At 47.9% G+C, this 23058-nt stretch overlaps 1 protein-coding gene across 1 annotated transcript in view; it reads left to right on the top strand.

Annotated features, from left to right (window-relative positions):
* The first annotated feature begins 2773 nt into the window (after window positions 1-2773).
* FKBP11 (FKBP prolyl isomerase 11) overlaps window positions 2774-23058 on the top strand; it is a 39071-nt gene continuing 18786 nt past the window's right edge. Inside the window, exons 1-2 of the mRNA XM_075265575.1 lie at window positions 2774-2963; window positions 3650-3712. Of these exons, the coding sequence (XP_075121676.1) occupies window positions 2850-2963; window positions 3650-3712 (177 nt within the window). The 5' untranslated portion in view covers window positions 2774-2849. The remainder of the gene's footprint in view (window positions 2964-3649; window positions 3713-23058) is intronic.

The raw sequence follows: 23058 nt of genomic DNA, 5'->3' as shown, positions 1-23058 counted from the left end.
TGTGCATGTTCCATCAATTATGTGGGTAAGACAAAACAAGAGTTTCGTAGACGTATACTTGACCACGTAGGTGACATTGTACACGAAAGGGAGACCCCAGTAGCAAATCATATCTGGACTCACCACCAAGGAGACCCCTTTGCAATTAAATGTCAGGGGATTGAAAGGGTACCTAGGTCAATCAGGAGAGATGATTGGGATGCCCTAATACTCCGAAAGGAGGCACAGTGGACTTTTCATTTTAAATCAACAAAGCCACTAGGCCTAAATGATTCAATTTCCTTTTTGCCCTTCTTATGATTGGGAGGAACCAACAATGTATATAACTGCTCTGAGTATAATAAAGTGGTGCTAGAGACATGTGAGAATGTTTGTATTCCTGAAAGAGTAAGTTCTTCTTAGCTCCAATACTATATACCACACTAGGCATGGGAGTGAGAACCGAGTCATGTAAATTAGACGTGACATGCGGGGATGTCTCCAAAATGGCCAATATAAGAAATAATAACTGAGATAGATGAGGATTTAGACTTTTCCCATCTTGATGGCAATTTTGGGTTAAAAATCTGGAGTGGTGTTGTACGCGTGTGTTGTGAACAAATTCCATGGTGCATCATGTGGATCCAGTATATGTTTTTCCTTCTTTCCTTGCTCCCAAATCAGGATCTGGAAACATGCTAGTATGTATGAGGGCCCCTTCACACGGCGTAAGCGCTTGTCTCATTCCGAGCCGTACACGCGAGCGCTTCTAAACACTTCCCATTCACTTCAATGGGAGCACGCGTAAAGTCGGCTTTACAAGTGCTCCCATTGAAGTGAATGGGAAGTGTTTAGAAGCGCTCGCGTGTACGGCTCGGAATGAGCCGAGCGCTTACGCTGTGTGAAGGGGCCCTGACACTGAGGTAAATGACAGTATTCTGAATACTTTAAATCACCCCACGGGAGAATGATTCACTGATCTGCAGATTAGTCAATCTATTACATAATCTAAACATTATTTCATGTCTGCAATTGGTTATCTTTCTGGAGATGTGGACATAGTTATAAGAGCAAAAATGGGGTAGCGATCATCACCTAGAGCAGGGGTGCCCAATACGTCGATCGCGATCTACCGGTCGATCGCAAAGGACGTATGGGTCGATCGCGGGATGCAGCCAGGGATCCCCGGTGTCTGCTAGTTCACAGTGCAGGCTGAGAGTCGACTCTCAGCCTGTGCTGTGAACAAGCACTCCGGACAATTGCAGGCTGGGCAGCAGCAGCTCCGGGGTAGGCCCGCGCTACCCACTCTTAGAGATGGAGGGGGCTGGGGTGCTGCTTGTTCACAGCGCAGGCTGAGAGTTATCTATGGACACTGGCAGGCGGGGCTGCCAGTGTCCAGAGATAACTCTCAGCCTGCGCTGTGAACAAGCAGACACCGAGGATCCCTGGGCGGCCACAGAACGCCGCTGTCTCCTGCTCTCACGCTCCGCCCATAGACACGCCCCACCCACGTCCACAAGAGGTGGGTAGTAGATCTTTTGCCTTGGTCAGTTTATAAAGTAGCTCACATGCTGAAAAACTGTGAGCACACCTGACCTAGAGAATAATACACAGACTGATACATCAAGACAGAGTTACTTTATTGAAGAAAGGATTGGTGTTCACCCCTTTTACGTGCCTTGGGATGACAACAAGCCTGAATCAACATGTTACACTCAGGCTGTGATAAAGTATTAGCGGGTTACAGCTACAATTAGATTTAGGATCGTGCTATGTAGTTTAAAGACTTATTGCACTTGTGAGAGACCACAGTACTGATTTATGCTGCTTTTATACTGCTCAAAAAAATAAAGGGAACACTCAAATAACACATCCTAGATCTGAATGAATGAAATATTCTCATTGAATACTTTGTTCTGTATAAAGCTGATTGTGCTGACAACAAAATCACACAAAAATCATCAAAGGAAATCAAATTTATTAACCAATGGAGGTCTGAATTTGAAGTCACCCCCAAAATTAACGTGGAAAAACACACTACAAGCTAATCCAACTTTGATGTAATGTCCTTAAAACATGTCACAATGAGGCTCAGTAGTGTGTGGCCTCCACGTGCCTGTATGACCTCCCTACAATGCCTGGGCATTCTCCTGATGAGGTTGTGGATGGTCTCCTGAGGGATCTCCCCCCAGACCTGGACTAAACCATCTGCCAACTCCTGGACAGTCTGTGGTGCAGCGTAACATTGGTGGATGGAGCGAGACATGATGTCCCAGATGTGCTCAATCGGATTCAGGTCTGGGGAACGGGCGGGCCAGTCCATAGCTTCAATGCCTTCATCTTGCAGGAACTGCTGACACACTCCAGCCACATGAGGTCTGGCATTGTCCTGCATTAGGAGGAACCCAGGGCCAACCGCATGGGGCACTGAAGGGGCCCAATACATACCTGTAGTCTAAGGCTCCAAATGATACATTATTAAATATTTATAAGAGATCACTACTTATGGAAACATTTACTGTAAGACATCTCAGAAGAGCCTTCCTTCAGAACAGCAGCTCACCTGCCCCCTCACATGTACACAGCCCCTCCTGCCTGGTGCTGCAGAGCCCCTACTTGACATGTAGTGTGGGATTACCATTGTCTCCCCTCCCCTATACACAGCTCACATCGGTGCAGCGCCAGGTAGAGCAGTGAATGAGAATCAGTGAGTGAAGGTATAGTGGGCGGGGCCTGGAAGCAGAGAGGACGGGCTGCTGGAGGGGCGTGTCCTGAGGCTCCTCCCTCCTCTCCTTGCCACGCTCCCAGTGCTCCCGGTGCTCTCTCTCTCTCCCGGCAGCTGTCACCTTTCCCTCCATCCCGTGTGCACCATGTTCCGGGCTCCTTTACTGCTGCTGCTCCTCTTCTCCTCCGCTGCACTGATCCGGGCGGACGCCGAGGAGGACGACAATGACAACGCCACCGATCTGGAGATTGAGACTCTGGTGAGTAGAGGGGCAGTATTCCACGTGTAATGTGCCCCTGCAGGGGGCAGCTGCCATACCTGCCCATGTACACCTGTGTAGCATAGTGCCATCTCCCTGCACTTCCATCACCCTGTGCCAGTCTCCTCGCTGCACCCACATGTGGCACGTTACACTCATTCATTCCCAGCTGGAGTGCGCTGACGTCTGTGCACCCTGTGCGTCTGTGCCAGCTGTGAGTGTGCCCCCCTGTTCTGCGAGTGCCCCCTGTTCTGCGTGTGTGCCCCCTGCTCCGTATATGCCCCCTGTTCCTTATGTGCCCCCTGTTCTGTTTGTGCCCCCCTGTTCCGTATCTGCCCCGTGTTCTGTGTGTGCCCCCTGTTCCGTATGTGCCCCCTGTTCTGTTTGTGCCCCCCTGTTCTGTGTGTGCCCCCCTGTTCCGTATCTGCCCCGTGTTCTGTGTGTGCCCCCTGTTCCGTATGTGCCCCCTGTTCCGTATGTGCCCCCTGTTCTGTTTGTGCCCCCCTGTTCTGTGTGTGCCCCCCTGTTCCGTATCTGCCCCGTGTTCTGTGTGTGCCCCCTGTTCCGTATGTGCCCCCTGTTCCGTATGTGCCCCCTGTTCTGTGTGTGCCCCCCTGTCAGTGCACTGCTGCCCTCTCTCCTGTTGCACTCTCGTGTCAGCCCTCTTTGTATCTTGTCTCGTACAGGTGAAGCCGGAGACGTGTGAGGAGACGGTGGAGTGGGGAGACACCATTCAGCTGCACTACACGGTAAGTGCCCGGCCCCGGCTCCTCAGGCCACATCTGGGCCTCGGCACTCACATCTGTAACAACAATCACACGTCAGCACTCAGGCCGGCCCGCTCAGCCCGGGGGAGGAGCCTAGAGCTGGAGGGGGCGGGGCCAGTTCTAAGCACCACGTCATGTAATGGGGGCCGCGTGTGAGCCTGGAGCTGCACTTACAAGCTCAGTGTCTTCACTTGTGACGTCATCACTTATTGGTACATATATACAGCCTGTATACAGGGCGGTCCTCTACTGAGGGGACACTGCACACACAATGCAAAACTCTCTCAGTTCCCTCCATTATTTCTAAGGGCACGTTCACACATCAGCAGACACCATATACACCATATAACAAGATTTTCATGATGGGCCGCCATGCCATGTACATTTTATTTCTGCGCATGGTTGAAAAAAAAGGGATAATGTGAAATTACAACAGAAACTTTGTAAAAATACACGTGAAATTACTATAAGATATGATTTTACTGTGTGAGCATACTTTCCTATTACGTAGGGGTGTACCTACAGGTACGGCTGTTAATCATTGCATAGCACCGCCCACTTGACAACTGAGCTCAGAATGAGCAGAGATTTTAAAGAATAGAATACAAGTTATAGAGAATCATTTCCTACAACACTATATATCAATCTGCTCTATAACATGCTGCCTGCAGATCATCCAGGGCCCCTTTAATGTAACCACCCTATATGCAGGACCCTATATACTATATATATATATATATATATATATATATATATATATATATATATATATATATATGTTATATATGTTCAGCTGCTCTATTTTATGGCCAGCTTTGTAGTATTTAGGGGGGTAGAGGGACTACATGGAATGTTTCACAAGTCATAGAAAAACACCAATCTCCATTTGTATAAAACACACACTCGGGATTTCTACCGCATAACAAGCAGATTAGGAAACGATAAACTAAGACTCTCCATCAGCCTCCTAAGGGTCCCCAGATGGGAGCCATAATCACTGCTATCGTCTTACTCCTGCCAAGAAAATAACTATAAGACACTGGGTGGTATCTTATGTTTTGTAACGCAGGTGGCTGCTGACTGTCATATAACGTCTGGCCATATTATTGGTGGCTAGTATAGCACAGGTCACATTATGCAGTTGTTACCCGGTCAGATCCTTGTCTTTGTAACCTTCACTTGCAGAATGACATCTGGAATCAGATTCGCTGCTGTTATAGTTTTATGTATGGTCGCCACATTATATACCATATGTTGTTATAGGTCACATATTAGATTAGTGATCACAATACTTTATTTTACATGGGATCCAATGTATTTCCCATAAGTGAAATGTGACTAATAAACCTATAGCTGCTCAGATATGCATGTGACGCTAGGTATATAGTCAGACTGAAATATTTACCATGTATTTACCTCCTATCAACCCTTAAAGGACTTGGATACTGTTAGAGATTCTGCATTGGGTGTTTGGGCGACATTATATGTGCCGGGCAGGAATCCAGGCGTTTGCTTGCTTTGCTGTTATAAAGTACACTACTTAATCCCTGCATTTGGCAGCCTATAATAATTTATGCAGATTATCGGTTTCTTTGACATGAGCGCTGAGCGGGAGTCTGTGAGGTAGATAAATGCAGTGGAAAACAGAACGTGAGCCCTTTATGTACAAAGCCTGCAGTGCACACATAGTACAATGAACTCTTATACTCCACCAATGTGGACACTTCCCATCACATCTGGTGCGAACAGCAATTGCTCATATACTGGACTTCTATTGTCAAAGTAGATTGGAAGCAATCTGCCAGCAGAGCAGAGGATTTCAGCACTAGCATCTTCCTTGTCAGGCCCGGTTCACATCTGCATTTGGGTTTCCGTTCAGGGAGTCCACTTTGGGACTCCCCGAACGGAAACCTATACGTGTTAAAAAGCGTTTGCCTAAAGGAAAGCCACGGACCCCATAGACTATAATGGGGTCCGTGTGGTTTCCGCACGAAACATGTGTAAAGAATAGTGCTGTTTGAAGGACTTTTCTCTCCGCATGTTTCGTGCGGAAACCACACGGATTCCATTATAGTCTATGGGGTCCCTGGGTTTCCCAGGTAACCGCTTTTAAATGCGTATAGGTTTCTGTTTGGGGGGTCCCCAAGCGGACTCCCCAAATGGAAACCCGAACGCAGATGTGAATTGGGCTTCACATGGCTACCAATCGGTGGTCTGCTGCTCCACCTGTGTTACAACAATGGGGCAGATTCACTAATACGAAAGCAGTTCATACACGTTAGATATAAAGTGATGTGCAGAAGGTTTAGGCAGGAGTGGAAAAAATGCTGCAAGGTTTTATTTTATTTTTGTCATTTAACAAAATTAGGTGAATGAAGCAGACAGAAATGTAAATCACATCAGTATTTTCATGTGACCGTCCTCCACCTTCACAACAGCATCAGTTCTTCCAGGTACACTTGTACACTGTTGTTGAAGGAACTCAGGTGGGAGATTGTTCCAAACATCTTGGAGAACTATCCTTAGATCTTCTTAAGTCTTTTTCTTGATGTAATCCCAGATAGAATCAATGGTACTGAGATCAGAGTTCGGTGGGGGTCATATCATTATTTCCAGGACCTCTCCATAGGTGGTCACACTATACGCTGATGTGATTTAGATTTCTCTATTGTTCATTTACTTAATTTTGTTAATTGACAAAAAAATTAAATATTAACACTTCTATTTTTGAAAGCATTTTTACTTTTTAGTTTTTTTTTCCACACTTGCCTAAAATCTTTGCACAGTACTGTAGGTTGGCTGAATTTTCTCATTTTTTTGGATTAGCTGACCATATAGTATGTATATGACGGTGTCCTGACTCTCAGGCATTTAGATTTCAATTACTGGACCGTTATATTCCCCAGGAGGTAAGTCACTGGCCGGATATAGCATTCCGCTAACAACTATCTTAAATGTATGAACACCTTACAGTGCAAGTGCAGTTTTTTTATTTACTTTATTTCTTTGCTATTGTGTAGGGGGTGTTTGGTAAAAAAAAAAATTAATACACTTAAAGAGGACCTTTCATGTCCTCGGGCACATGCGGTATTATATAAAGCTAGAAAGCTGACAGATCAGCTTTCCCGTTATGTGCCATTACTGTAGCTCTTCACTGTCAGAAGGGTGCTTCTTATAGTCTGTGAGTAACGCCCCTCCTGACAGTAGAGTCCATAGCGCTATACTGTTAGAGGGGGCATTCCTTACTGCCTGGCCATGATGCTGGGCAGCGAGAAACGCCCCCCAGCCTCCTGACAGTACTTGTCCATAGACTAGTATTGGGGGGAAAGGTTCCTCACTGCTCAGCATCATGACCTGGCGGTAGAGAATGCCCCCTCTAACAGTATAGCGCTTTGGACTCTACTGTCAGGAGGGGCGTTCCTCACAGACTGTCAGAAAAGCATTTCTGACAGTAAAGCGCTACCGTAACGGCACCGATAGCTCTTCACCAGGGACACATAATGGGAAAACTGTCTGATTTCTAGTGGTATGTAATACCGCATATGCCCGAGGACATGAAAGGCCCTCTTTAACTTATTTTAAAGAGGACCTTTCATGGTTTGGGGCACAGGCAGTTCTATCCGTGCCCTGGGTGAAGAGCTAGCGAATTTAGCGCACTGTCAGCTTTCTAGCAGTATATAGAACTGCCTGTGCCCCGGACCATGAAAGGTCCTCTTTAAGTCCTGTTAATAAAAACGGGCTGCGAAGTTTAAAAAATAAAAAGTTGCCTGAAAGTTTAGTCACTTTAAACTATGCTTTGCCAGGAAGAGTCTGTCCCTTACACCCATAATAAAGGCAGTAACTAGTGATATCTCCATTCTTTTAGCGCTAGTACTGCCATCTTGGTAGCTTATGAAGTCTGAGATGCAGCCATTTAAAGTGGCAGATACTACAACCTTACATACTAACAATACAAGTGTGTATGGATTTTTGTTGGTAACAATTACATAGTTACTGTACACATTAGATTTTCATTGGTGAAAATGTCTCAGATCCGCCATTTTAATCAGCCATGAAAATACTGTGAACTAAGATAGAGCAAAAATAGTTTTAAATATTTGATGGTGAGATTGTAAATACAACGCTGTTTTTTCTGCTTTAGACGTCGGAATACCCATTAGAAAGGCTATTCGTCTCTTACCTTTAGACGTGGTCTCCGCCACGCCGTTCCTTAGAAATACCAGTTTTTACCGGTATGCTAATGAGATCTCCGCAGCAATGAGGGTGGGCCCCAGCGCTCAAACGGCGATGGGGGCGTCCCCACTGCTGCCCGAGACCCTCTCTCCAGCAACGTCTTCTTCTTCAGCTGCATCCTCCCCTTCTCTGTCGTCTTCCTTCTTTGTCAGCTCTGACGCCTGCGCAGTCTTGTCTTACAGCCTTGAAAATATGGCCGCCGGCTGGCATGCGCAGTCGGCTATACCAGTGTCTCGCTGGCAGAGCTGACTGTGCAGGCGTTAGAGCTGATGAAGAAGGAAGACGACAGAGAAGAGGAGGATGCAGGTGAAGAAGAAGGCGTCGCTGTAGTGGGTTCTCGGGCAGCAGTGGGGATGCCCCCATCGCCATTTGAGCACTGGGGCCCTTCCTCATTGCTGCGGAGAACTGATTAGCATACCAGTAAAAACTGGTATTTCTAAGGAACGGCGCGGCGGAGACCATGTCTAAAGGTAAGAGACGAATAGCCTTTCTAAAGGCTATTCCGACGTCTAAAGCACACAAAACAGCGTTTTAGTGGTAGAATCCCTTTAAAGGGATTGTCCAGGATATATATATATATATATATATATATATATATATATATATATATATATTGTGACAGGACCAGGGGCAAAGTGGTAGTAGGAGTATACATTTCTCCCAGGTTCCTGTCATACACAATCTAGGTGCAGCTGAGCAAAGCTGCGCTCCTTGCTGGTGGATCTTGCCAAAACCCTGGTAAAGGTCTGGCTGCTGGTGCAGGGAGTATTGGTGTCTCTACTGCATGCAGCCACTCCAGGTTTTGGGATATGTGGGGTTAAATCCTTGCTATCCAGAAGTATGTGTATAAAAGGGCAGTCAGCCCACAGATATAGGGCTCTCTCTGCTCCTGGGAAACTACTTGTGTCTAATACTGCTGTATTTTGGTGTTTAGGGAGCTGTGCAGAAGGCCCGGCTCTCATAGTTAGGATATCTGTTGTTGAAGGTAGAAGCCAGACAGCTAGGATTTTATTTTGTATTATTTATGTTTAATTTTGCCTGGAAAATTCCTAATAAATCTGGTTGCGCCCAGTTGCACCATATTCGGCTGGATTGGACTTTTATTTTTGTGCAAAAAAGTTCTCGTCTATTTGAGGAGACGACGAACCCTGAACTAGTCCCATTACAATATATATACAGTGTTGGCCAAAAGTATTGGCACCCCTGCAATTCTGTCAGATAATACTCAGTTTCTTCCAGAAAATGATTGCAAGCACAAACTCTTTGGTATTAATATCTTCATTTATACACAAAAGAGAATGAAAAAATGTCAAATCATTGATCATTTTACACAAAACTCCAAAAATGGGCCGGACAAAAGTATTGGCACCCTCAGCCTAATACTTGGTAGCACAACCTTTAGACAAAATAACTGCGAAATACCGCTTCCGGTAACCATCAATGAGTTTCTTACAATGCTCTGCTGGAATTTTAGACCATTCTTCTTTGGCAAACTGCTCCAGGTCCCTGAGATGTGAAGGGGGCCTTCTCCAAACTGCCATCAAGAGATCTCTCCACAGGTGTTCTATGGGATTCAGGTCTGGACTCATTGCTGCCACTTTAGAAGTCTCCAGTGCTTTCTCTCAAACCATTTTCTAGTGCTTTTTGAAGTGTGTTTTGGGTCATTGTCTTGCTGGAAGACCCATGACCTCTGAGGGAGACCCAGCTTTCTCACACTGGGCCCTACATTATGCTGCAAAATATGTTAGTAGTCTTCAGACTTCATAATGCCATGCACACGGTCAAGCAGTCCAGTGCCAGAGGCAGCAAAGCAACCCCAAAACATCAGGGAACCTCCGCCATGTTTGACTGTAGGGACCGTGTTCTTTTCTTTGAAGGCCTCTTTTTTTACCTGTAAACTCTTTGTTGATGCCTTTTCCCAAAAAGCTCTACTTTTGTCTCATCTGACCAGAGAACATTCTTCCAAAACGTTTTTTGGCTTTCTCAGGTAGGTTTTGGCAAACTCCAGCCTGGCTTTTTTATGTCTCTGGGTAAGAAGTGGTGTCTTCCTGGGTATCCTACCATACAGTCCCTTTTCATTGACACTGTTTACCCTCGGACTGCAGGGCAGCTTGAACTTGTTTGGATGTTAGTCGAGGTTCTTTATCCACCATCTGCACAATCTTGCATTGAAATCTCTCGTCAATTTTTCTTTTCCATCCACATCTAGGGAGGTTAGCCACAGTGCCATGGGCTTTAAACTTCTTGATGACACTGCGCACGGTAGACACAGGAACATTCAGGTCTTTGGAGATGGACTTGTAACCTTGAGATTGCTCATGCTTTCTCACAATTTTGCTTCTCAAGTCCTCAGACAGTTCTTTGGTCTTCTTTCTTTTCTTCATGCTCAATGTGGTACACACAAGGACACAGGACAGAGGTTGAGTCAACTTTAATCCATTTCAACTGGCTGCAAGTGTGACTTAGTTACTGCCACCACCTGTTAGGTGCCTCAGGTAAGTAACAGGTGCTGTTAATTACAAAAATTAGAGAAGCATCACATGATTTTTCAAACAGTGTCAATACTTTTGTGCACCCCCTTGTGTTTGCTGTGGAATTATATCCAATCTGGCTTTTTGACAATTCTTTTTGTGGTTTTCCATTGAAGACAAATTAAATGAAGATAATAATACCAAAGAATTTGTGATTACAATCATTTTCTGGAAGAAAATGAGTATTATCTGACAGAATTGCAGGGGTGCCAATACTTTTGGACAACACTATCTTTTTCAAGGCAATGGAGCATCTAATTGCATTGTGACTGGTTAGACATCGCGTTTCCTGGTCACAGTTCCCCCTGTTTAATCCTATGTTTGGCATTTAAGCAGAAAGTTTTCGTTCTGTTCATTCTTCAGGCAGATATTGCCAGAAACTCCCATTGAACTGAATTTAAGAATCAGCATCAAAAATCATTATTCAAATTCCTGAATTTCTTCCTTTTTTGCTAAGGCTGTGACATGGGGTCACCTGTGTAATGTGGTCAGAGTAATAACCACACATAACTTCAGTATTTCTCTATGGTAAAGTTTACCTATGTATCATTTTTGATGACATGGAGGGATTTTTCCTTTCTCCCTAGTGTCGATCTTCAGTCCTCCGTTTGAGCAGATTACATGTACGTGATGCTCATGGGAACTACTGCCAGATTGTGGAGCTTAGTCTTGGGATCATGTGTTCTCTTCATGACTTGCCTGTGTCATCTTTGCAATGATTAATATTATCCATTCCTGTAATTTCTATGCTTAGTGTAAAATGACTGTACAAATATTATTTTAGCCATCTTTATTTCTATGCAAACTATGCACTCAGGGTATCAGAAAGTACAGCAGGATACACGCAGGTTACACGTACAGTTTATAGCATCATTCTATTTCATTCACACGATCACTTTGGCTATCCGTTACTTTGTTGTGCACTTAAGATGAAACATAACATGAATACGGTTTGCTAGCGGTTTTCATGTTAAGATTTGTCAGAGACCTCCATGTGTATTGGGGTGCATATTTCTTGCCATGAACATGTAACAACTCACTCTATACCTTTGTATACGGCACGTAACTAATATAAAGTATATTTTCTATCTATGGTATAGATTAGTTGACGGTCATATTTCAGACCTTTGTATTTAATAGATACAAAGCAGAAGTGGATGAGATCTTGTATAACATAAGAGGAAGCCATTTATTTCAGTCTCATAGACCTCTCATTAGTCTGCCTTTCAATAAAAAGCAGATAATTGCAGTAACAACCTGTTTTATGAGAAGCCGATCCCAGGATTGTCCTTTTTTTTTTAGAGTACAGACACTTTCTCCTGCGCTCTTGTTATATGCCATAAATATTGTAATTACAGCAGTAAACTGAAGATAAAGCCTCCTGTTTAACGTGTACGGCCATTGTAGTTCATTGCAGCAATGATCTCATATTGGGTAATTATTGTGCAGTGTTTGGACAACCTGGCAGTGACAGCCACATGAATTTACAGAATAGAAATCTTACTTTAGAAAACATAGATTTTTCATTTCTCTTTTTAAAGGGATTCTATTATTAAAGTGCTATTTTTTTTCTCAGTAACACGTCAGAATAGCCTTAAGAAAAGCTATTCTTCTCCTACCTTTAGATGTCTTCTCCGCGCCGCCGTTCGGTAGAAATCCTTGTTTTCTTTGGTATGCAAATGAGTTCTCTCGCAGCACTGGGGGTGGTCCCCGGCGCTCAAACAGCACTGGCGGCATCCCCAATGCTGCGAGAGAACTATCCAGCGACGCCTCCATCTTCTTCTGGAACTGCCTCTCTCTGCATCTTCTTCCGATGCTGGCTTCAAACTTCTAGGCATGCGCAGTTGGCTCTGCCCGAGGCCCGATGGCTGAGCCGACTGCACATGCGGAGAAGTTTGAACCCAGCGCCAGAAGAAGACGCAGAGAGAGGCCGTTCCAGAAGAAGATGGAGGCATCGGTGGAGAGTTCTCTCGCTGGAGAGTTCTCTCACAGCATTGGGGGACACCCCCAGTGCTGTTTGAGCGCTGGGGACTGCCCCCACTGCTTCATACCGAAGAAAACCGGTATTTCTACCGAACGGCAGCGTGTGGAAGACATCTAAAGGTAGGAGAATAGCTTTTCTTAAGGCTATTCTTACGTGTTAGTGAAAAAAAATAGAATGATAGAATCCCTTTAAGGTATAACTGGTGAGAATCTGAAGGTGGCTGTCTCCTGTACTGAGATTACAATTGAATTTCTGTAACAGACTCACACTATGACCAATTTCCTAGGGAGACAATTGACCTATCAGTATGATTTTTGGAGTACAGAAAGAAACTGGTGAACCTGGAGGAAACCCATGCAAAAATAGGGGGAAACTCTAATGCAAACTCAATGCCTGATTGTATTTGGATTCAGAATCACAGCACTGCTATACTTATGTTACAAACTTTTAGGCTACATTCATACTACTGTTATTGATGACTGTTGCTGTCATCCTTCATAGGACGACAGCAACGGACATTAACTGTAGCAGAGTCATGGATACAGACAGAGCCCCCTCCATCTGTGTCCGTTTCCATTGATTATGTTGTAAACTACATGATGGACCCTACCTTCTGTCATGTTTGTTTATGTTTTGTAATTGAAGAAAAAGTCCTACATTAGTTTGTTACAATGTATCGGTGTAGCTCGCCACACGTGAAAATATCATAAAATGGATCCATTTGTAGAATAAATATTGGCAACCTCTACTCTTTAACTGTGGGGATAATATATAGTTTTACCTTACTTATAATTAGTAGAGATGAGCGAACACTAAAATGTTCGAGGTTCGAAATTCGATTCGAACAGCCATTCAATGTTCGTGTGTTCGAATGGGTTTCGAACCCCATTATAGTCTATGGGGAACAGATACTCGTTAAGGGGGAAACCCAAATCCGTGTCTGGAGGGTCACCAAGTCCACTATGACACCCCAGGAAATGATGCCAACACCTCTGGAATGACACTGGGACAGCAGGGGAAGCATGTCTGGGGGCATCTAACACACCAAAGACCCTCTATTACCCCAACATCACAGCCTAACAACTACACACTTTACACACTCAATACCACATCTCTGACAGTAGGAAAACACCTTGAAACATGTGTATTTGGCACTTGCAGTGAGGAGAGCTTGTCACCAGCAGTGAATTTGGCCCTTGTAGTAAGTTGAGGTTGGCACCAACATTTGTTTTGAAAATCAGGGTGGATTGAGCCTCTAACCAGCAGAGTTTGGGCAAATTCATGGTGGAGGGAGCCTCTAAACACCCCAGTTTGGGCAAATTCATGGTGGAGGGAGCCTCTAAAAACCCCAGTTTGGACCAATTCATGGTGGAGGGAGCCTCTAACCAGCCCAGTGTGGGCAAATTCATGGTGGAGGGAGCCTCTAAAAAACCCAGTTTGGACCAATTCATGGTGGTGGGAGCCTCTAACCAGCCCAGTTTGGGCAAATTCATGGTGGAGGGAGCCTCTAAAAAACCCAGTTTGGACCAATTCATGGTGGAGGGAGCCTCTAACCAGCCCAGTTTGGACCAATTAATGGTGGAGGGAGCCGCTAAACAGCCCAGTTTGGACCAATTCATGGTGGAGGGAGCCTCTAAAAACCCCAGTTTGGACCAATTCATGGTGGAGGGAGCCTCTAAAAAACCCAGTTTGGACCAATTCATGGTGGAGGGAGCCTCTAACCAGCCCAGTTTGGACCAATTAATGGTGGAGGGAGCCTCTAACCAGCCCAGTTTGGACCAATTAATGGTGGAGGGAGCCTCTAACCAGCCCAGTTTGGGCAAATTCATGGTGGAGGGAGCCTCTAAACAGCCCAGTTTGGACCAATTCATGGTGGAGGGAGCCTCTAAAAAACCCAGTTTGGACCAATTCATGGTGGAGGGAGCCTCTAAACAGCCCAGTTTGGGCAAATTCATGGTGGAGGGAGCCTCTAACCAGCCCAGTTTGGACCAATTCATGGTGGAGGGAGCCTCTAACCAGCCCAGTTTGGGCAAATTCATGGTGGAGGGAGCCTCTAAACAGCCCAGTTTGGACCAATTCATGGTGGAGGGAGCCTCTAAAAAACCCAGTTTGGACCAATTCATGGTGGAGGGAGCCTCTAAACAGCCCAGTTTGGGCAAATTCATGGTGGAGGGAGCCTCTAACCAGCCCAGTTTGGACCAATTAATGGTGGAGGGAGCCTCTAAACAGCCAAGTTTTGGGAAATTCATGGTGGAGGGAGCCCCTAACCAGCCCAGTTTGGACCAATTCATGGTGGAGGGAGCCTCTAAACAGCCCAGTTTGGGCAAATTCATGGTGGAGGGAGCCTCTAAAAAACCCAGTTTGGACCAATTCATGGTGGAGGGAGCCTCTAACCAGCCCAGTTTGGACCAATTAATGGTGGAGGGAGCCTCTAACCAGCCCAGTTTGGACCAATTAATGGTGGAGGGAGCCTCTAAACAGCCAAGTTTTGGGAAATTCATGGTGGAGGGAGCCTCTAACCAGCCCAGTTTGGACCAATTCATGGTGGAGGGAGCCTCTAAACAGCCCAGTTTGGGCAAATTCATGGTGGAGGGAGCCTCTAAAAAACCCAGTTTGGACCAATTCATGGTGGAGGGAGCCTCTAACCAGCCCAGTTTGGACCAATTAATGGTGGAGGGAGCCTCTAAACAGCCAAGTTTGGACCAATTCATGGTGGAGGGAGCCTCTAAAAACCCCAGTTTGGACCAATTCATGGTGGAGGGAGCCTCTAACCAGCCCAGTTTGGGCAAATTCATGGTGGAGGGAGCCTCTAAACAGCCCAGTTTGGGCAAATTCATGGTGGAGGGAGCCTCTAAACAGCCCAGTTTGGGCAAATTCATGGTGGAGGGAGCCTCTAAAAACCCCAGTTTGGACCAATTCATGGTGGAGGGAGCCTCTAAAAACCCCAGTTTGGACCAATTCATGGTGGAGGGAGCCTCTAAAAAACCCAGTTTGGACCAATTCATGGTGGAGGGAGCCTCTAACCAGCCCAGTTTGGGCAAATTCATGGTGGAGGGAGCCTCTAAACAGCCCAGTTTGGGCAAATTCATGGTGGAGGGAGCCTCTAAACAGCCCAGTTTGGGCAAATTCATGGTGGAGGGAGCCTCTAAAAACCCCAGTTTGGACCAATTCATGGTGGAGGGAGCCTCTAACCAGCCCAGTTTGGGCAAATTCATGGTGGAGGGAGCCTCTAAACAGCCCAGTTTGGACCAATTCATGGTGGAGGGAGCCTCTAAAAAACCCAGTTTGGACCAATTCATGGTGGAGGGAGCCTCTAAACAGCCCAGTTTGGGCAAATTCATGGTGGAGGGAGCCTCTAACCAGCCCAGTTTGGACCAATTAATGGTGGAGGGAGCCTCTAAACAGCCAAGTTTTGGGAAATTCATGGTGGAGGGAGCCTCTAACCAGCCCAGTTTGGACCAATTCATGGTGGAGGGAGCCTCTAAACAGCCCAGTTTGGGCAAATTCATGGTGGAGGGAGCCTCTAAAAAACCCAGTTTGGACCAATTCATGGTGGAGGGAGCCTCTAACCAGCCCAGTTTGGACCAATTAATGGTGGAGGGAGCCTCTAACCAGCCCAGTTTGGACCAATTAATGGTGGAGGGAGCCTCTAAACAGCCAAGTTTTGGGAAATTCATGGTGGAGGGAGCCTCTAACCAGCCCAGTTTGGACCAATTCATGGTGGAGGGAGCCTCTAAACAGCCCAGTTTGGGCAAATTCATGGTGGAGGGAGCCTCTAAAAAACCCAGTTTGGACCAATTCATGGTGGAGGGAGCCTCTAACCAGCCCAGTTTGGACCAATTAATGGTGGAGGGAGCCTCTAAACAGCCAAGTTTGGACCAATTCATGGTGGAGGGAGCCTCTAAAAACCCCAGTTTGGACCAATTCATGGTGGAGGGAGCCTCTAACCAGCCCAGTTTGGGCAAATTCATGGTGGAGGGAGCCTCTAAACAGCCCAGTTTGGGCAAATTCATGGTGGAGGGAGCCTCTAAACAGCCCAGTTTGGGCAAATTCATGGTGGAGGGAGCCTCTAAAAACCCCAGTTTGGACCAATTCATGGTGGAGGGAGCCTCTAAAAACCCCAGTTTGGACCAATTCATGGTGGAGGGAGCCTCTAAAAAACCCAGTTTGGACCAATTCATGGTGGAGGGAGCCTCTAACCAGCCCAGTTTGGGCAAATTCATGGTGGAGGGAGCCTCTAAACAGCCCAGTTTGGGCAAATTCATGGTGGAGGGAGCCTCTAAACAGCCCAGTTTGGGCAAATTCATGGTGGAGGGAGCCTCTAAAAACCCCAGTTTGGACCAATTCATGGTGGAGGGAGCCTCTAAAAACCCCAGTTTGGACCAATTCATGGTGGAGGGAGCCTCTAAAAAACCCAGTTTGGACCAATTCATGGTGGAGGGAGCCTCTAAACAGCCCAGTTTGGGCAAATTCATGGTGGAGGGAGCCTCTTAAAACCCCAGTTTGGACCAATTCATGGTGGAGGGAGCCTCTAAAAACCCCAGTTTGGACCAATTCATGGTGGAGGGAGCCTCTAAAAACCCCAGTTTGGACCAATTCATGGTGGAGGGAGCCTCTAAAAAACCCAGTTTGGACCAATTCATGGTGGAGGGAGCCTCTAACCAGCCCAGTTTGGACCAATTCATGGTGGAGGGAGCCTCTAAAAACCCCAGTTTGGACCAATTCATGGTGGAGGGAGCCTCTAAACAGCCCAGTTTGGACCAATTCATGGTGGAGGGAGCCTCTAAAAACCCCAATTTGGACCAATTCATGGTGGAGGGAGCCTCTAACCAGCCCAGTTTGGACCAATTAATGGTGGAGGGAGCCTCTAACCAGCCCAGTTTGGGCAAATTCATGGTGGAGGGAGCCTCTAAACAGCCCAGTTTGGACCAATTCATGGTGGAGGGAGCCTCTAAAAAACCCAGTTTGGACCAATTCATGGTGGAGGGAGCCTCTAAACAGCCCAGTTTGGGCAAATTCATGGTGGAGGGAGCCTCTAACCAGCCCAGTTTGGACCAATTCATGGTGGAGGGAGCCTCTAACCAGCCCAGTTTGGGCAAATTCATGGTGGAGGGAGCCTCTAAACAGCCCAGTTTGGACCAATTCATGGTGGAGGGAGCCTCTAAAAAACCCAGTTTGGACCAATTCATGGTGGAGGGAGCCTCTAAACAGCCCAGTTTGGGCAAATTCATGGTGGAGGGAGCCTCTAACCAGCCCAGTTTGGACCAATTAATGGTGGAGGGAGCCTCTAAACAGCCAAGTTTTGGGAAATTCATGGTGGAGGGAGCCTCTAACCAGCCCAGTTTGGGCAAATTCATGGTGGAGGGAGCCTCTAAAAAACCCAGTTTGGACCAATTCATGGTGGAGGGAGCCTCTAACCAGCCCAGTTTGGACCAATTAATGGTGGAGGGAGCCTCTAAACAGCCAAGTTTGGACCAATTCATGGTGGAGGGAGCCTCTAAAAACCCCAGTTTGGACCAATTCATGGTGGAGGGAGCCTCTAACCAGCCCAGTTTGGGCAAATTCATGGTGGAGGGAGCCTCTAAACAGCCCAGTTTGGGCAAATTCATGGTGGAGGGAGCCTCTAACCAGCCCAGTTTGGACCAATTAATGGTGGAGGGAGCCGCTAAACAGCCCAGTTTGGACCAATTCATGGTGGAGGGAGCCTCTAAAAACCCCAGTTTGGACCAATTCATGGTGGAGGGAGCCTCTAAAAAACCCAGTTTGGACCAATTCATGGTGGAGGGAGCCTCTAACCAGCCCAGTTTGGACCAATTAATGGTGGAGGGAGCCTCTAAACAGCCAAGTTTGGACCAATTCATGGTGGAGGGAGCATCTAAAAACCCCAGTTTGGACCAATTCATGGTGGAGGGAGCCTCTAACCAGCCCAGTTTGGGCAAATTCATGGTGGAGGGAGCCTCTAAACAGCCCAGTTTGGGCAAATTCATGGTGGAGGGAGCCTCTAAACAGCCCAGTTTGGGCAAATTCATGGTGGAGGGAGCCTCTAAAAACCCCAGTTTGGACCAATTCATGGTGGAGGGAGCCTCTAAAAACCCCAGTTTGGACCAATTCATGGTGGAGGGAGCCTCTAAAAAACCCAGTTTGGACCAATTCATGGTGGAGGGAGCCTCTAACCAGCCCAGTTTGGGCAAATTCATGGTGGAGGGAGCCTCTAAACAGCCCAGTTTGGGCAAATTCATGGTGGAGGGAGCCTCTAAAAACCCCAGTTTGGACCAATTCATGGTGGAGGGAGCCTCTAAAAACCCCAGTTTGGACCAATTCATGGTGGAGGGAGCCTCTAAAAAACCCAGTTTGGACCAATTCATGGTGGAGGGAGCCTCTAAACAGCCCAGTTTGGGCAAATTCATGGTGGAGGGAGCCTCTAAAAACCCCAGTTTGGACCAATTCATGGTGGAGGGAGCCTCTAAAAACCCCAGTTTGGACCAATTCATGGTGGAGGGAGCCTCTAAAAACCCCAGTTTGGACCAATTCATGGTGGAGGGAGCCTCTAAAAACCCCAGTTTGGACCAATTCATGGTGGAGGGAGCCTCTAAACAGCCCAGTTTGGACCAATTCATGGTGGAGGGAGCCTATAAAAACCCCAATTTGGACCAATTCATGGTGGAGGGAGCCTCTAACCAGCCCAGTTTGGACCAATTCATGGTGGAGGGAGCCTCTAACCAGCCCAGTTTGGGCAAATTCATGGTGGAGGGAGCCTCTAAAAACCCCAGTTTGGACCAATTCATGGTGGAGGGAGCCTCTAAACAGCCCAGTTTTGGCAAATTCATGGTGGAGGGAGCCTCTAAAAACCCCAGTTTGGACCAATTCATGGTGGAGGGAGCCTCTAACCAGCCCAGTTTGGGCAAATTCATGGTGGAGGGAGCCTCTAACCAGCAGAGTTGTGGGAAAGCGGGGTGGAGGGAGCCTCTAACCAGCAGAGTTGGTGGAAATCAGGGTGGAGGGAGCCTCTAACCAGCAGAGTTGGGGGAAATCATGTTGGAGGGAGCCTAGTATTAGCAGAATTGTGCAACGCTTATGGTGGATGAGTATGAGGATGCGGAGGAATTGGAGAGGTTGAGTACAGACATGGAGTTTCATGTTGGGGTGCTTTACACAGGTGGGCACAAAAATGAAGGCTCTATCCAGTGGTGGTTCATTTTTATCAAAGTGAGCCGGTCGGCACTCTCAGCTGACAGACGGGTGCGCTTGTCAGTGATGATGCCACCGGCTGCACTGAACACCCTCTCAGATAGGACGCTGGCGGCAGGACAGGACAGCACCTCCAAGGCATATAGGGCAAGTTCAAGCCACAGGTCCAACTTCGACACCCAATACGTGTAGGGCGCAGAGGGGTCGGAGAGGACAGGGCTGTGGTCGGAAAGGTATTCCCGCAACATGCGCCTATACTTCTCACGCCTGGTGACACTAGGACCCTCCGTGGCGGCACTTTGGCGAGGGGGTGCCATCAAGGTGTCCCAGACCTTAGACAGTGTGCCCCTCGTTTGTGTGGACCGGTGAGAACTTGGTTGCCTACTGGAGGAACTGCCCTCCCTGCCGCCAACGTCACATGCTGGAAACATCTCCATCATATTCTGCACCAATTGCCTGTGGCAAGCATTGATGCGATTGGCCCTCCCCTCTACCGGAATAAAAGACGAGATGTTGTTTTTATACCGGGGGTCAAGGATAGCAAAGATCCAGTACTGGTTGTCCTCCATGATTTTGACAATACGCTTGTCGGTTGTAAAGCACCCCAACATGAACTCAGCCATGTCTGCCACAGTGTTAGTTGGCATGACTCCTCTGGCCCCACCGGAAAGTTCAATCTCCATTTCCTCCTCATCCTCCATGTCTACCCATCCGCGCTGCAACAATGGGACGATTCGAAGTTGCCCGGAAGCCTCCTGTATCACCATCACATCATCGGACAACTCTTCTTCCTCTTCCTCCTCCTCCTCCTCCTCCTCCATTAAACGCAGTGAAGCGGACAGATGTGTGGACCTACTCTCCAGCTGTGACGGATCGAATGCTATCCCTAACTCCTCTGTGTGATCTGAGTTATCCCTGATGTCAATCAGGGATTCTCTCAGAACACACAAGAGCGGGATTGTAAGGCTCACCATCGCATCCTCAGAGCTCACCCTCCTTGTGGACTCCTCAAAGACCCGTAGGATGTCACAAAGGTCTCTCATCCATGGCCACTCATGGATGTGAAACTGAGGCAGCTGACTTTGTGGCACCCTAGGGTTTTGTAGCTGGTATTCCATCAAAGGTCTCTGCTGCTCAACCACTCTATTCAACATCTGAAACGTTGAGTTCCAGCGTGTGGGGACGTCGCACAAAAGCCGGTGTTGTGGCACATGCAGGCGTTGCTGGAGAGATTTTAAGCTAGCAGCGGCTACTGTCGACTTGCGAAAGTGGGCGCACATGCGCCGCACTTTCACCAGTAGCTCTGGAACATTGGGGTAGCTCTTTAGGAAACGTTGCACCACTAGGTTGAAGACGTGGGCCAGGCATGGAACATGTTGGAGTCCGGCAAGCTCCAGAGCTGCTACCAGGTTCCGGCCGTTATCACAAACGACCATGCCTGGGCCCAGGTGCAGCGGCTCAAACCATATTGCCGTCTCATCGAGGAGGGCATCCCTCACCTCGGAGGCAGTGTGCTGTCTGTCCCCCAAGCTGATCAGCTTCAGCACAGCCTGCTGACGTCTACCAACGCCAGTGCTGCAACGTTTCCAACTCGTAGCTGGGGTCAATCTAACAGCGGAGGAGGAGGCGGAGGAGGAGGCGGTGGCGGAGGAGGAGGCGGTAGAGGAGGAGGAGGAGGGGGGTGTTCTTCTCGTGTCCCTGCCAGGAATGTTAGGCGGGGAGACGAGGTACACCGGGCCAGTTTGGGAAGCAGTCCCAGCCTCAACTACATTCACCCAGTGTGCCGTCAGTGAAATGTAGCATCCCTGTCCGCATGCACTTGTCCACGCGTCGGTGGTCAAGTGGACCTTTGTGCAAAGCGCGGAACTAAGGGCCCGCCTGATGTTGAGTGACACGTGCTAGTGCAAGGCGGGGACGGCACACCGAGAGAAGTAGTGACGGCTAGGGACGGCATAGCGAGGTGCCGCAGTTGCCATCAGGTCCAGGAAGGCGGGAGTTTCAACAAGCCGGAACGCCAACATCTCCTGGGCCAGCAGTTTAGCGATGTTGGCGTTCAAGACTTGCGTGTGTGGGTGGTTAGCAGTGTATTTCTGCCGCCGCTCCAATGTCTGAGAGATGGTGGGTTGTTGTAAAGAAACGCCTGATGGTGCCTTTGATGGTGCAGGAGAAGGAGATAAGACAGGACCAGGGGAGGATGAGGTAGAAGTCAACAAAGTGGCGGAGGCAGATGAAGTGGTGTCCTGGCTCGTCCTCTGGAGTGCATCGCCAGCACAGTCAGCAGTGGCAGTGGCAGAGGCAGAGGCAGTGGCAGTGGCGTGAACGGCAGGCGGCCTTTGTCCTGCCGTTGCTGCCTGCCACTGATTCCAGTGCTTGGATTCCAAATGACGGCGCATTGAAGTGGTGGACAGGTTGCTCTTCTCAGAGCCCCTAATCAATTTCGAGAGGCAAATTGTGCAGACAACACTATATCTGTCCTCGGCGCATTCCTTGAAAAAACTCCACACCTTCGAGAAACGTGCCCTCGAGGTGGGAGTTTTTCGGGGCTGGGTACGAACTGGAACATCTTGGGAGATTCCGGGTGTGGCCTGGCTTCGCCTAAGCTGCTGACCTCTGCCTCTGCCTCTAGCTACCCTTTTTGGTGCTGCACCTGCCTCAACATCCACACTACTTTCCCCGCTTGACATCCCCCCTGTCCAGGTCGGGTCAGTGTCCTCATCATCCACCACTTCCTCTTCCAACTCCTGTCTCATCTCCTCCTCCCGCACAATGCGCCGGTCAACTGGATGCCCTGACGGCAACTGTGTCACATCATCGTCGATGAGGGTGGGTTGCTGGTCATCCACCACCAAATCGAACGGAGATGGAGGAGACTCTAGTGTTTGAGCATCTGGACACAGATGCTCCTCTGTTAGGTTCGTGGAATCGTGACGTGGAGAGGCAGGTTGAGGGACAATGAAAGGAGCGGAGAACAGCTCTGGGGAGCAGGGACAGTTTGGGTTATTGTTCTGTAAAGCTTCGGAATTTTGGGAGGAAGGAAGACAAGACTGTTGGGTAATAGGAGGAGAGGAGGCAGAGTCTGACTGGCTGCTGGACAATGTGCTGTAAGCGTTCTCTGACAGCCATTGCAAGACCTGTTCCTGGTTCTCGGGCCTACTAAGGTTTGTACCCTGCAGTTTAGTTAATGTGGCAAGCAACCCTGGCACTGTGGAGTGGCGCAATGCTTGCTGCCCCACAGGAGTAGGCACGGGACGCCCTGTGGCTTCACTGCTACCTTGCTCCCCAGAACCATTCCCCCGACCTCGCCCACGGCCTCGTCCACGTCCCTTTCCGGGAGCCTTGCGCATTTTGAATTCCTAGTTAGAAATTGGCACTGTATACCAGTAGTAAAAATT

This window comes from Leptodactylus fuscus, chromosome 2 (genome assembly GCF_031893055.1).
Source record: "Leptodactylus fuscus isolate aLepFus1 chromosome 2, aLepFus1.hap2, whole genome shotgun sequence".
Lineage (NCBI taxonomy): Eukaryota > Metazoa > Chordata > Amphibia > Anura > Leptodactylidae > Leptodactylus > Leptodactylus fuscus.
Note: the sequence above shows the minus strand (reverse complement) of the source record. Positions and strands in the feature narration are given on the sequence as shown.